Consider the following 14697-nt stretch of genomic DNA (forward strand, 5'->3'; position numbering starts at 1 on the left):
ATCTCTCCCAGGGTACCTGCTTTCGCAGACCATCTTGGGTGATTGTGACAACAGATGCCAGCCTTCTAGGATGGGGAGCAGTCTGGGGCTCCCTAAAGGCTCAGGGAGTTTGGACTCAGTCAGAGTCTGTTCTACCTATAAATATTATGGAACTGAGAGCAATCTTTAATGCTCTTCTGGCCTGGCCCCAGTTAGCCTCGGTCCAGTTTATCAGGTTCTAGTCGGACTACATAACTTCAGTGGCTTACATCAATCATCAGGGAGGAACAAGGAGTTCCTTAGCGATGACAGAGGTAACTTAAATTTTCTTTTTTGAAAAATTCAGACCCCTGTTAAAACTTTTATCCCTTCTCTTATGTTGCTGCTTTTTAATATCACCTTTTACCAAAGCGATAAAGGTGTCAATGCTAGGATCAAATACGGCAGGTGTGAATTAGCTTTTATTCCTTAAACCCAGGTGTCTAATGGATAACTCCTCACTTGATACGTTTGAAAACATTCCATTACTAGCATTATTTACATTCTTGGCAAAGATGGATTTTAACTTTAAAATTCTATAGAACCTATGTAAGTCCTGCTCCAATCTGGAAAAAGTCCCCCACAGTGTTCCTGCAAAAAGAACAGCCTTTTTTCAAAACGCTCTCTTGCGCAGATGTTAGTCATACCCTAAATGTTGATTTAAAAGTTGTTTAAAATGGCAGGCCCTATCTGAATCATGAAAGTTTAATTCTGACCAGACTGTCCCTTTAATATTGTTGGTTAATGTGCACAGGTTACATTATTTATTATTATATTTAAGAATATGCAGAAACTAACGCCTATATTACGAGTTTGGCCTTAGCCTTAAAAAGCAGCGTTGAGAGGTCCCAACGCTGCTTTTTAACGCCCGCTGGTATTACGAGTCAGACAGGAAAGGGTCTACCGCTCACTTTTCTTCCGCGACTCGAGGCTACCGCAAATCCTCTTACGTCAATTGCGTATCCTATCTTTTTAATGGGATTTGCCTAACGCCGGTATTACGAGTCTTGGAAGAAGTGAGCGGTAGACCCTCTCCTGGCAAAACTTCTACCACATTTAAAAGTCAATAGTTAAGAGTTTTATGGGCTAACGCCGGAACATAAAGCTCTTAACTAAAGTGCTAAAAAGTACACTAACACCCATAAACTACCTATTGACCCCTAAACCAAGGCCCCCCCACATCGCAAACACTAAAATATTATTTTTTAACCCCTAATCTGCCGACTGGACATCGCCACCACTTACATTATACCTATGAACCCCTAATCTGCTGCCCCTAACATCGCCGACACCTACATTATATTTATTAACCCCTAATCTGCCGCCCCCAACGTCGCCGCCACCTACCTACAATTATTAACCCCTAATCTGCCGACCGGACATCGCCGACTCTTTAATAAATGTTTTAACCCCTAAACCGCCACACTCCCGCCTCGCAAACACTAGTTAAATTTTATTAACCCCTAATCTGCCTGCCCTAACATCGCCGACACCTACCTACATTTATTGACCCCTAATCTGCCACCCCCAACGTCGCCGCTACTATATTAAAGTTATTAACCCCTAAACCTAAGTCTAAACCTAACCCTAACCCCCCCTAATTTAAATATAATTTAAATTAAACAAAATAAATTTAGCAAAATTAAATAAATGAATCCTATTTAAAACTAAATACTTACCGATAAAATAAACCCTAAGCTAGCTACAATATAACTAATAGTTACATTGTAGCTAGCTTAGGATTTATATTTATTTCACAGGCAACTTTGTATTTATTTTAACTAGGTACAATAGTTACAATTACATCTAACACTACACTATCATTAAATAAATTACCTAAACTACCTACAATTAATTACAATTAAATTCAATAAACTAAATTACGGAAAATTTTTTTACAAGAAGTTTAAACTAATTATACCTAATCTAAGCCCCCTAATAAAATTAAAAAAAAAAATAATAAAATGCCCTACCCTATACTAAATTACAAATAGCCCTTAAAAGGGCCTTTTGCAGGGCATTGCCCCAAAGTAATCAGCTCTTTTACCTGTAAAAAAAATTACAATACCCCCCCCCCAACATTAAAACCAATACCCCCTTAAAAAAACCTAACACTACCCCAATGAAGATCACCCTACCTTGAGCCGTCTTCACCCAGCCGGGCACAACTGGTCATCCGATCTGGCCAGAAGTCTTCATCCATTCTCCCTTTGGTTTAAGAGGGTCAATTTATGACAACTGTGGATTTAAAGGACGCATACTTTCATGTTCCCATTCACAGGGATCATCACAAGTTTCTAAGATTTGCCTTTCTAGACAAACACTTCCAATTCGTGGCTCTTCCCTTCGGTCTTGTCACAGCTCCCAGAATTTTCTCAAAGGTTCTGGGATTGCTGTTGGCGGTGCTTCGGTTACGGGGCATTGCAGTGGCGCCCTATCTGGACAACATCCTGGTCCAGGCGCCATCCTTTCAACAAGCAAGATCCCACACGGAAATGTTGTTATCCTTCCTGTGATCTCAAAGATGGAAGGTAAATTTGGAGAAGAGTTGCTTAGTCCCAAATACAAGGGTAACTTTCTTGGGAACCATAATAGATTCCCTATCAATGAAGATTTTTCTGACAGAAGTCAGGAAATCAAAGATTTTCGATACTTGTCTAGCTCTTCAGTCCACTCCTCGGCCATCAGTGGCTCAGTGCATGGAGGTATTCGGGCTGATGGTAGCGGCAATGGACATCATCTCGTTTGCTCGATTCCATCTCAGACCTCTGCAGTTAAACATGCTCAAGCAATGGAATGGAGATTATGCAGATTTGTCTCCTCGAATACTTCTGGAGCAGGAGACAAGGGATTCTCTTTAATGGTGGTTGTCTCGGGATCATCTCTCCCAGGGTACCTGCTTTCGCAGACCATCTTGGGTGATTGTGACAACAGATGCCAGCCTTCTAGGATGGGGAGCAGTCTGGGGCTCCCTAAAGGCTCAGGGAGTTTGGACTCAGTCAGAGTCTGTTCTACCTATAAATATTATGGAACTGAGAGCAATCTTTAATGCTCTTCTGGCCTGGCCCCAGTTAGCCTCGGTCCAGTTTATCAGGTTCTAGTCGGACAACATAACTTCAGTGGCTTACATCAATCATCAGGGAGGAACAAGGAGTTCCTTAGCGATGACAGAGGTAACTTAAATTTTCTTTTTTGAAAAATTCAGACCCCTGTTAAAACTTTTATCCCTTCTCTTAGGTTGCTGCTTTTTAATATCACCTTTTACCAAAGCGATAAAGGTGTCAATGCTAGGATCAAATACGGCAGGTGTGAATTAGCTTTTATTCCTTAAACCCAGGTGTCTAATGGATAACTCCTCACTTGATACGTTTGAAAACATTCCATTACTAGCATTATTTACATTCTTGGCAAAGATGGATTTTAACTTTAAAATTCTATAGAACCTATGTAAGTCCTGCTCCAATCTGGAAAAAGTCCCCCACAGTGTTCCTGCAAAAAGAACAGCCTTTTTTCAAAACGCTCTCTTGCGCAGATGTTAGTCATACCCTAAATGTTGATTTAAAAGTTGTTTAAAATGGCAGGCCCTATCTGAATCATGAAAGTTTAATTCTGACCAGACTGTCCCTTTAATATTGTTGGTTAATGTGCACAGGTTACATTATTTATTATTATATTTAAGAATATGCAGAAACTAACGCCTATATTACGAGTTTGGCCTTAGCCTTAAAAAGCAGCGTTGAGAGGTCCCAACGCTGCTTTTTAACGCCCGCTGGTATTACGAGTCAGACAGGAAAGGGTCTACCGCTCACTTTTCTTCCGCGACTCGAGGCTACCGCAAATCCTCTTACGTCAATTGCGTATCCTATCTTTTTAATGGGATTTGCCTAACGCCGGTATTACGAGTCTTGGAAGAAGTGAGCGGTAGACCCTCTCCTGGCAAAACTTCTACCACATTTAAAAGTCAATAGTTAAGAGTTTTATGGGCTAACGCCGGAACATAAAGCTCTTAACTAAAGTGCTAAAAAGTACACTAACACCCATAAACTACCTATTGACCCCTAAACCAAGGCCCCCCCACATCGCAAACACTAAAATATTATTTTTTAACCCCTAATCTGCCGACTGGACATCGCCACCACTTACATTATACCTATGAACCCCTAATCTGCTGCCCCTAACATCGCCGACACCTACATTATATTTATTAACCCCTAATCTGCCGCCCCCAACGTCGCCGCCACCTACCTACAATTATTAACCCCTAATCTGCCGACCGGACATCGCCGACTCTTTAATAAATGTTTTAACCCCTAAACCGCCACACTCCCGCCTCGCAAACACTAGTTAAATTTTATTAACCCCTAATCTGCCTGCCCTAACATCGCCGACACCTACCTACATTTATTGACCCCTAATCTGCCACCCCCAACGTCGCCGCTACTATATTAAAGTTATTAACCCCTAAACCTAAGTCTAAACCTAAACCTAACCCCCCCTAATTTAAATATAATTTAAATTAAACAAAATAAATTTAGCAAAATTAAATAAATGAATCCTATTTAAAACTAAATACTTACCGATAAAATAAACCCTAAGCTAGCTACAATATAACTAATAGTTACATTGTAGCTAGTTTAGGATTTATATTTATTTCACAGGCAACTTTGTATTTATTTTAACTAGGTACAATAGTTACAATTACATCTAACACTACACTATCATTAAATAAATTACCTAAACTACCTACAATTAATTACAATTAAATTCAATAAACTAAATTACGGAAAAAAAATTACAAGAAGTTTAAACTAATTATACCTAATCTAAGCCCCCTAATAAAATAAAAAAAAAATAATAATAATAAAATGCCCTACCCTATACTAAATTACAAATAGCCCTTAAAAGGGCCTTTTGCAGGGCATTGCCCCAAAGTAATCAGCTCTTTTACCTGTAAAAAAAAAATTACAATACCCCCCAACATTAAAACCAATACCCCCTTAAAAAAACCTAACACTACCCCAATGAAGATCACCCTACCTTGAGCCGTCTTCACCCAGCCGGGCACAACTGGTCATCCGATCTGGCCAGAAGTCTTCATCCGATGGGGCAGAAGAGGACATCCAGACCGGCAGAAGGCTTCATCCAAGCGGCATCTTCTATCTTCTTCCATCCGACGAGGAGCGACTCCATCTTGAAGACATCCGGCGCGGAGCATCCTTTCTGTGCGACGACTACGCGACGAATGACGGTTCCTTTAAATTATGTCATCCAAGATGGCGTCCCTCGAAGTTCAATCCGATTGGCTGATTGGATCAGCCAATAGAATGCGAGGTCAATTCTATTGGCTGATCCAATCAGCCAATCGGATTGAATTTCAATCCGATTGGCTGATTAAATCAACCAATCGGATTTTTCCTACCTTAATTCCGATTGGCTGATAGAATCCTATCAGCCAATCAGAATTCGAGGGACGCCATCTTGGATGATGTCATTTAAAGGAACCATCATTCGTCGTTAGTCCGTTGTGCTGGAAAGATGCTCCACGCCGGATGTCTTCAAGATGGAATCACTCCTCGTCGAATGGAAGAACATAGAAGATGCCGCTTGGATGAACGATTCTGCCGGTCCGGATGTCCTCTTCTGCCCTGATAGGATGAAGACTTCTGCCGTTCTGGATGTCCTCTTCTGCCCCATCGGATGAAGACTTCTGGCCGGATCAGATGACCACTTGTGCCCGGCTGGGTGAAGACGGCTCAAGGTAGGGTGATCTTCATTGGGGTAGTGTTAGGTTTTTTAAAGGGGGTATTGGGTGGGTGTTAGAGTAGGGGTGTGTGGGTTGTAATGTTGGGGGGTATTGTAATTTTTTCTTACAGGTAAAAGAGTTGATTACTTTGGGGCAATGCCCCGCAAAAGGCCCTTTTAAGGGCTATTTGTAATTTAGTATAGGGTAGGGAATTTTATTATTTTGGGGGGCTTTTTTATTTTATTAGGGGGCTTAGATTAGGTGTAATTAGTTTAAACTTCTTGTAATTTTTTTTTATTTTGTGTAATTTAGTGTTTTTTTTTGTAATTTAGTTTATTGAATTAATTGTAGGTAGTTTAGGTAATTTATTTAATGATAGTGTAGTGTTAGTTGTAATTGTAACTTAGGTTAGGATTTATATTACAGGTAATTTTGTACTTATTTTAGCTAGGTAGTTATTAAATAGTTAATAACTATTTAATAACTATTGTAGCTAGTTAAAATAAATACAAAGTTGCCTGTGAAATGAATATAAATCATAAGCTAGCTACAATGTAACTATTAGTTATATTGTAGCTATCTTATGGTTTATTTTATAGGTAAGTATTTAGTTTTAAATAGGAATAATTTATTTAATTGTAGTTATTTTATTCAGATTTATTTAAATTATATTTAAATTGGGGGGGCGTTAGGGTTAGACTTAGGTTTAGGGGTTAATAACTTTTATATTGGCGGCGACGTTGGCGGCGGCAGATTAGGGGTTAATTAATTTAATATAGTTGCAGCGATGTTGGGGAGGCAGATTAGGGGTTAATAACTATAATGTAGGTGTCGGCGATGTTGAGGGCAGCAGATTAGGGGTTTATAAGTATAATGTAGGTGGCGACGATGTCGGGGGCGGCAGATTAGGGGTTAATAAGTGTAAGATTAGGGGTGTTTAGACTCTGTGTTCATGTTAGGGTGTTAGGTGCAGACGTATTTTTTCTTTCCCCATAGGAAACAATGGGGCTGCGTTAGGAGCTGAACGCTGCTTTTTTGCAGGTGTTAGTTTTTTTTTCAGTCAGCCCAGCCCCATTGTTTCCTATGGGGAAATCGTGCACGAGCACGTTTAGCCAGCTTACCGCTACCGTAAGCAACGCTGGTATTGAGGTGAGATGTGGAGCTAAATTTTGCTCAACGCTCACCTTTTTGCGGCTAACGCCAGGCTTAATAAAACCTGTAATACCAGCATTAGCTTAAGGGAGCGGTGGAAAAAAAAGGAGCGTTAGAGCCGCAAGCCTTACCGACAAAAACTCGTAATGTAGCAGTACGAAAGCATAAAGATATGCTTAACATACAGTAATGGAAGTCAAAAGCTGTAGAATAAAATTACTTGCTTACCTTTTATGATCTGTAAAAAAATAAAAGTTATGAGAACTAAATATTTTCTAAAATCAAACCCCCTTTATCGTCTTACCTTAGACTGTACTCCTGCTTGGCAGCTGGTTTTGCTGCTCTTCTAGAAGCAGAGCACTATAGCCAATCAGAAGTTGTAACACACATCTTATGAGACTGAAGGTGCCTTCAATCAGTCTCTGCTCAGTGTCAGGTAGAAGGCAGGGTGAGCATGCGCGTTCAGTCTGTAGGTAGTTGAGCACGCACCTTCAGTCTGTAGGTAGGGGAGCACGCGCCTTCAGTCTGTAGGTAGGTGAGCTCGGGCCTTCAGTCTGTAGGTAGGTGAGCTCGGGCCTTCAGTCTGTAGGTAGGTGAGCTCGGGCCTTCAGTCTGTAGGTAGGTTTAGCATGCGCCTTCAGTCTGTAGGTAGGTGAGCACGCGCCTTCAGTCTGTAGGTAGGTGAGCATGCACCTTCAGTCTGTAGGCAGGTGAGCATGTGCGTTCAGCCTGTAGGTAGGTGAGCACGCGCCTTCAGTCTGTAGGTAGGTGAGCATGCACCTTCAGTCTGTAGGCAGGTGAGCATGTGCGTTCAGCCTGTAGGTAGGTGAGCACGCACCTTCAGCCTGTAGGTAGGTGAGCATGCACCTTCAGTCTGTAGGCAGGTGAGCATGTGCGTTCAGCCTGTAGATAGGTGAGCACGCGCCTTCAGACTGTAGGTAGGTGAGCTCGGGCCTTTAGTCTGTAGGTAGGTGAGCTCGGGCCTTTAGTCTGTAGGTAGGTGAGCACGCACCTTCAGTCTGTAGGTAGGTGAGCACGCACCTTCAGTCTGTAGGTAGGTGAGCACGCGCCTTCAGTCTGTAGGTAGGTGAGCACACGCCTTCAGTCTGTAGGTAGGTGAGCACACGCCTTCAGTCTGTAGGTAGGTGAGCACGCGCCTTCAGTCTGTAGGTAGGTGAGCATGCATGTTCAGCCTGTAGATAAGTGAGCACGCACCTTCAGTCTGTAGGTAGGTGAGCATGCGTGTTCAGCCTGTAGGTAGGTGAGCACGCGCCTTCAGTCTGTAGGTAGGTGAGCACGCGCCTTCAGTCTGTAGGTAGGTGAGCACGCACCTTCAGTCTGTAGGTAGGTGAGCATGTGTGTTCAGCCTGTAGGTAAGTGAGCACGCACCTTCAGTCTGTAGGTAGGTGAGCACGCGCCTTCAGTCTGTAGGTAGGTGAGCACGCGCCTTCAGTCTGTAAGTAGAATAAATGAATGCTTAGTGGGGAGGCGGATGCTTAAAGTAAGTGAAGGTGACTTGATTTTAGTAAACAACACATTAACATAACGGTTATTTAAAAAAACTTTCCAATTTATTTATTTTATCAAACGTAGCTCCCTTATTTTATCAAGCTTAGCTCCCTTCCAAATAGAGGTATTGCATCTTTAAATGTTTGTTTATAACATTGTTACAAACACTATTGCCATATAGTGCACAAGATTTATGCATATTCTTTAGCCTACCTCAGTATGCTATCTTTCTTTCTCTCTCTCTAAAAACATATAGATAGATAGATAGATAGATTAGAAGGAGAATCTGTCAGGATGTTTTTATTATTATTTCTATAACATGCTGTAAAATCACTTGAAAGCTAGTTTAATGGCCATATAAATGGTGCATATAAACCTCATTTGTCATACCTGGTATATAGCTAACAATTTAGAGATTTGCCATTTTATAACTTTTTTTGTTCCCTACTTGAGCATATTACATATCATGTGCTATAAATTGTCATATTTTTCATCATTACAGGAAGCTCATAACAAGATTCACAACTTGGAAACCAATTTTGAAAACATTTTAGCCAGAAAAAATGAAATGAGAAATTTAATCCGATCTCTGGAGCAAGAAAAAGCAGCTTATCAAAAAGCTTTTGAGCAAATGAAGAAATATGTGCCGGCTAATGTACTGAATGACTATGAACTTATGCCTAGGGATGCGAACTGTAGCCCAAATAACAAAACAAAGTCAGGAAATGCGCAATAAGAACAAACAACTGCTGTTTTTAAGCTTCTTCTAAACCAAAATAAAGAAGATGCAGTTTGCATTCTTTGTGGGAACAAAAGTCTTAAGTGCACGGTAATCACCTACCAATCACACTTCACTACAGAGCGCATCCACAGAGACGTTTTAATATAAGGCATTGTTGTGCTCGGTTGCGGCCAGAAAATGTCCCCGATATGCATAAGTCAGACAAATATTCATTAGAATACAAAAACTGAAAGGGAAATCTATTTTTGTTGTTTTTATTATGATGTGAACATTCACAGACATGTAAAATGTCAACAGATTTTACCAAAACCATAGCAAGATGTCTGGAAACGTCTTTCATGCTTCATTTATTCATTATTTGTTTTTTTTTTGTAGATGAACTATATGAGTAGCATAATACTTGGGAAAAAAAAGAAGAAAAAAAAAATGAATGTAGTTTTCCAAAGAACAGCATGTTTTATACCTACAGTGTAAATATTTTGTCTGGTCTGTTTTGTTTTTTTTTGTCGGTCACTTAATGACAAACAAAAAGATGGTCAAATACTTTGGTAAAATCATCACTACATACGGTTAAAAGTCAGGATAAAGGATCATCTGAAATTTGCAGATACCTCTGATTTAAGGATAGGAATTACATTTTCCTACTGATATAGGAGAATATATGCAAATGTATTGATCATTGTGTTTATGCTAAATATCATAACAAATAATTGAGCTATATGAAAATGATTTGAATTAATTCAATGTTTCTTATAATATTTTAGATTTTTGATTTGTTAAGCACTGAGAATATGTTTGTTTCTTTAACTACTGTTTGTACAGAAAAGGTATGTGTCATGGTCTTCGTTGATTATAAAAACTCGTAAATAATAAGAATCTTCAAGCATTATTCTGTCAAACCTGATTTCTTAAGCAGTATTTTTACTAATTGGGTTAAAAAGATACATTATTTTATGACTTCTTCATTTTATCAAGTTAAATTAAACTTTTAATTTCAACATAAGATGATAGTATTGCATTATCCATTTTGTCTGAATAGATGGCACTTGAAATATATTCAATCCTCTCTACGTGACACATATTGTATGGTATTTGTTGTATATATTAGTTTATGTTATGTAAGGTCCCTCATTTAAATAATGTAAGGGTTATCCAGTTAGACAAAAATGTCTAGAGCAATTTGTAATCAGTGTTTCAAAATAATTCAACTTGCTTTGGGGTGACAAGACCTTTGCATTAATAAATAGCATTGGCATTTAATAAAACTATACTATATCTACATGCCTTCCAGAAGTCCTGTAAAGTGCAGGATTGTCCTAATTTTGAGACTGAAATACTTTATGCCCCATTTTTTTATTAAATAAAAAAACAAAACAACAAATCAGTTGATACCCACTGGAATTAATAGGACATGCTTTTTGCCCTCTCCGGTCTCCAACAGATATGAGCCCAACGTATGTGTAATACTCACCAGCCATATTGCATAATAAAAAAAGTGCATGTATTTAATTCCAACATGTGTAAAAAGTGCAAGTCACTCACGGACTGTATTGAGATGTCAGTGACTTCCATAAAATACATGGGCCATCCTTAGCTATGTTATGTTCATAAAAATATGGGCATTGTCCCTATCCATTCCCTTTCTTAATAAGGTTTTCCTGTTTGAGCCTTAATAATTTTAGGGGTGACTAATCCATTCTGCTGTAACTTATAATGCTAGCTGCCATTCTGATCAACAAACGTGAATACAGAATTATTTGATAATTTGTTTTATATTAAATTCCAACAAACTGTAGCCTTGTACATAATAAGAATGTATTGTCCTTATTATAGATAACCCCATTTCCTCTTTCAGATTGAAATGCATATTGCACGATCCTTTTTATTTGTAGTACTGTTGAAATTAAACCAGCAATCAATCCAGTTAAACCTTTTTGTATCGGCATAATTTAGCTTTTGCCAGCTTTCTCCAAGTAATTATAAAGGCCACATTAAAATGGGTGTTGAATTTAAGTGTAAACACTGTGTAACCTCATATGTCTCTAAGTGCAGAGGAAAAAAGGCACATTTCTTGGTATTTAGGTTGGAAACAGGCTTTCTGGTCTGTTATAAACATGCAAATTACACATAAGTGTCAATAAATGCAAAAAAAAAAAAAAAAATGTATCTAAATAAGTACTTTTTTTTTCTCCACATCGTTACAGACTATTTAAAAGGGACACTGAACCCAATTTTCTTCTTTCATGATTCAGATAGAGCATGACATTTTAAGCAACTTTCTAATTTACTCCTATTATCCATTTTTCTTCGTTCTCTTGCTATCTTTATTTTAAAAGCAGAAATGTAAATCTTAGCAGCCAGCCCATTTTAGGTTCAGCACCATAAATAGCTCTTGCTAATTGGAGGTTTACATTTACCCACCAATAGGCAAGCATAACCCAGGTTCTCAACCAAAAATGGTCCGGCTCCTATGCATCACATTCTTGCTTTTTAAATAAAGATAGCAAGAGAACGAAGAAAAAATTATAATAGGAGTAAATTAGAAAGTTGCTTAAAATTGCATGCTCTAACTGAATCATGAAAGAAAAAATTTGGGTTTAGTGTCCCTTTAAGTCTGGTGTGTGTAAAAAAAAAACTTACATTAGTACAATTCAAGTCTGTGAAATGTATTGGTCTTGACACTAAATTAACAAAAAATACTTTTAGAAGAAACATATTTCATGTTTATTTGTGTGCTTATACACTGCTCTTCGTAGAGAAATAAGTTGAGATTTTTTTACATTTTTTTTCCAGTTTATTTTCACATTTTCCTTAATCTTCTTGCATTATCCACACATTTTTTTTCTTTAGCTTGTGTTTTATTTAGTCATTTCTGTTTTTTTATCTTTTAGCTATTTTTTCATTTACGTGGGAAGAATTTTAGAATGTGTTGACATTTCTTTAAAATCAGTTTTTATTTGTCCTCCAAATATGTTGTTTTTTTTATCTAAGATACTGTGAAAAAAATGATATTTTTCTTCCCAAAAACTCTTGTATTCATAATTTAATATGAAATGCTAACTGCACAATAGTAAATGAATGTGCATAGATTAAAATAATGAATTCAAATTTCATATTATTTATGATAAACTGTTACTTTAAAGTTCTCTTGTTGAAGAGAGCAGCAGTATAATATAATTCTAAATTGAAATTATACATGGAATCCAACAGTTGGATTCATCATGGAGATTGCTGTTTGAAACTTTTTTAATTTTTTTTCTACTTTACATGTTTTAAGGCCACATAATTTGATGGAATGTATAGGTACATTAATGAAAGAAAAACGAAACATAAAATGTATTTTTGAATGGCTCACAAATGAAAGATATATATAATATGTCTGCCATGGGTTAGTCTTGCGGCTGAAGCAAAACGCATCAGATTTAATGGACTAATTCTGATTACCTAACTCCAGCTGCTAAATGTGTAACTTTCACTAACCAATGTAGATATTTTATTGCTTCAATTTGTGACATATGAGTGCTGCAAAAAAATGTCCATGATTTATTAAAAAATACTGTATACTTGATAGCACATTTCAGGCCCAGTGTTATGCAGACATAAAGCCTACATTACAGAGGGTCGTTGCCATATTTCAGCAGTATATCAGATTGGAAACTATGCTTAAACTGAAGCACTAAAACGCTTATTACCTACAGTTCATTTTGTGTGGTGAAACAAATCTGATATGCATTCAGTATTTATTTTGCCTGGTACTCTTGTTTACTAACTCTTTAATTTGTGTTTCCCCTTCCTCTCAGGGACTGGGTGCATACAGCAAGATATAGATCTGACTCTACAACATGCTACACACAGTGATTGCCTGGGCAGTGTAAAAGTTCTTTTATCTCATCTTATCATATAATTGACATAGGGCTTGATTATGAGTGGAGCTCTATTAAGTGCTCATGCGTTAATTTAAAGTTAAATTTTTTGCGTTATTGTAAACCCGACGAGTGCAAAAAAATTTATCACAACCATGTTAACTTAATCTCTAATAGAAGTCAATGGAGAGTGAAAATTGCAAAAAAAAACCCCACCATACGCACTCGCAAACCTGACCAATTATATTAAAGAGCGCTAAACCCGACGTGAAATATTATTATTTCACATTCATATGTTCTTCTCATAGCAGAATATGTGATATTTATTCTTAAATACATATTTATATATATATATATATATATATATATATATATATACCTATATCTATTCATATATATATATATATATATATATATATATATATATATATATATATATATATATATATATATATATATATATAGGTATAGCTATGTATTTTACATGAACAATATCAGATATATATAGAAATATATATTTAAAAAAATAAATTATTTTCTATTTGAAGAACATAGTAAAATAAAATATGTTTTTTGTGTATCATGTTTAGATATTTTAGATCTTAGTGCGGTTGGGTTAGCGCACATGGAAACTTAGCAGTCTTAAGGCGCAATTATTGAAATATTACATGTAAAATATTCATAGAAATTAATAAAAATTATTTAAAATGATTAAACATACTGTAAAATATTCTAAATAATCCATAGAATATATCTATATATTTACAGTACGTTATTTATTGATTTTGTTTTTAATATTTTAAGTTATTTTAATTAGAAGTTAATAGGTAGTGCATGTTTATGTGCATCTGGTCCTTAAAGGGACACTGTACACTAGATTTTTCTTTGCATAAATGTTTTGTAGATGATACATTTATATAGCCCATATAGTTTTGTTTACTTTTTAATAACATTGTGCTGATTTTCAGACTTGTAACCAAGCCCCAAAGTATCAGATGTAGACTTAAGTCTACAGACTCCTGCTTGCTCTTGTTTGTGTAATGGGTCTTTTCATATGCAGGGTTGGAGGGGTCTGCTCTTTCTACTTTCTCAGACCCTTTCAGTGGAAGTCCAAGCCTAACCACATCAACAGTGCTAAACTGGGAGCTTCTAAGTAAGTTTAAAAAAAGTTTTATACTGGATTTTTAGATCAGTATCTGTACAAATTCTTCTTTATAGTAGTGTCTATTACATGCAGTTATAGGAAAATTGGTTTATACTGTCCCTTTAAAGGACCAGTAAATTCAGTAGATTTGCATTATCAAACAATAAATGATAAAAAGACAATGCAATAGCACTTAGTCTGAACTTCAAATGAGTAGTAGATTTCTTTCTGACAAGTTTCAAAGTTGTCTATTTCCACCACTCCTGTAGCATGTGACAGCCATCAGCCAATCACAAATGCATATATTCTGTGAATTCTTGCACATGCTCAGTAGGAGCTGCTAACTCAAAATGTTTTTCTTAGTGGAAGCAAATTGCAAAGTTGTTTACAATCGCACTCGCTATCTGAATCATGAAAGTTTAATTTTTATTTGAGTGTCCCTTTAAGGACTGGTTGCTCATTGGTTGGTAAGCAGACCTTCTACAGTCATGAAAACAAAACAAAAAAAAATGTTTTTTTCAGTACA

General features: G+C 37.1%; 1 protein-coding gene across 1 annotated transcript in view; it reads left to right on the forward strand.

The window, feature by feature from the left end:
• TBC1D4 (TBC1 domain family member 4) overlaps window positions 1–11093 on the forward strand; it is a 411701-nt gene extending 400608 nt beyond the window's left edge. Inside the window, 1 exon segment of the mRNA XM_053707925.1 lies at window positions 8925–11093. Within this exon segment, the coding sequence (XP_053563900.1) occupies window positions 8925–9158 (234 nt within the window). The 3' untranslated portion in view covers window positions 9159–11093.
• The last annotated feature ends 3604 nt before the right edge of the window (window positions 11094–14697 follow it).

This window comes from Bombina bombina, chromosome 3 (assembly GCF_027579735.1).
Source record: "Bombina bombina isolate aBomBom1 chromosome 3, aBomBom1.pri, whole genome shotgun sequence".
NCBI lineage: Eukaryota > Metazoa > Chordata > Amphibia > Anura > Bombinatoridae > Bombina > Bombina bombina.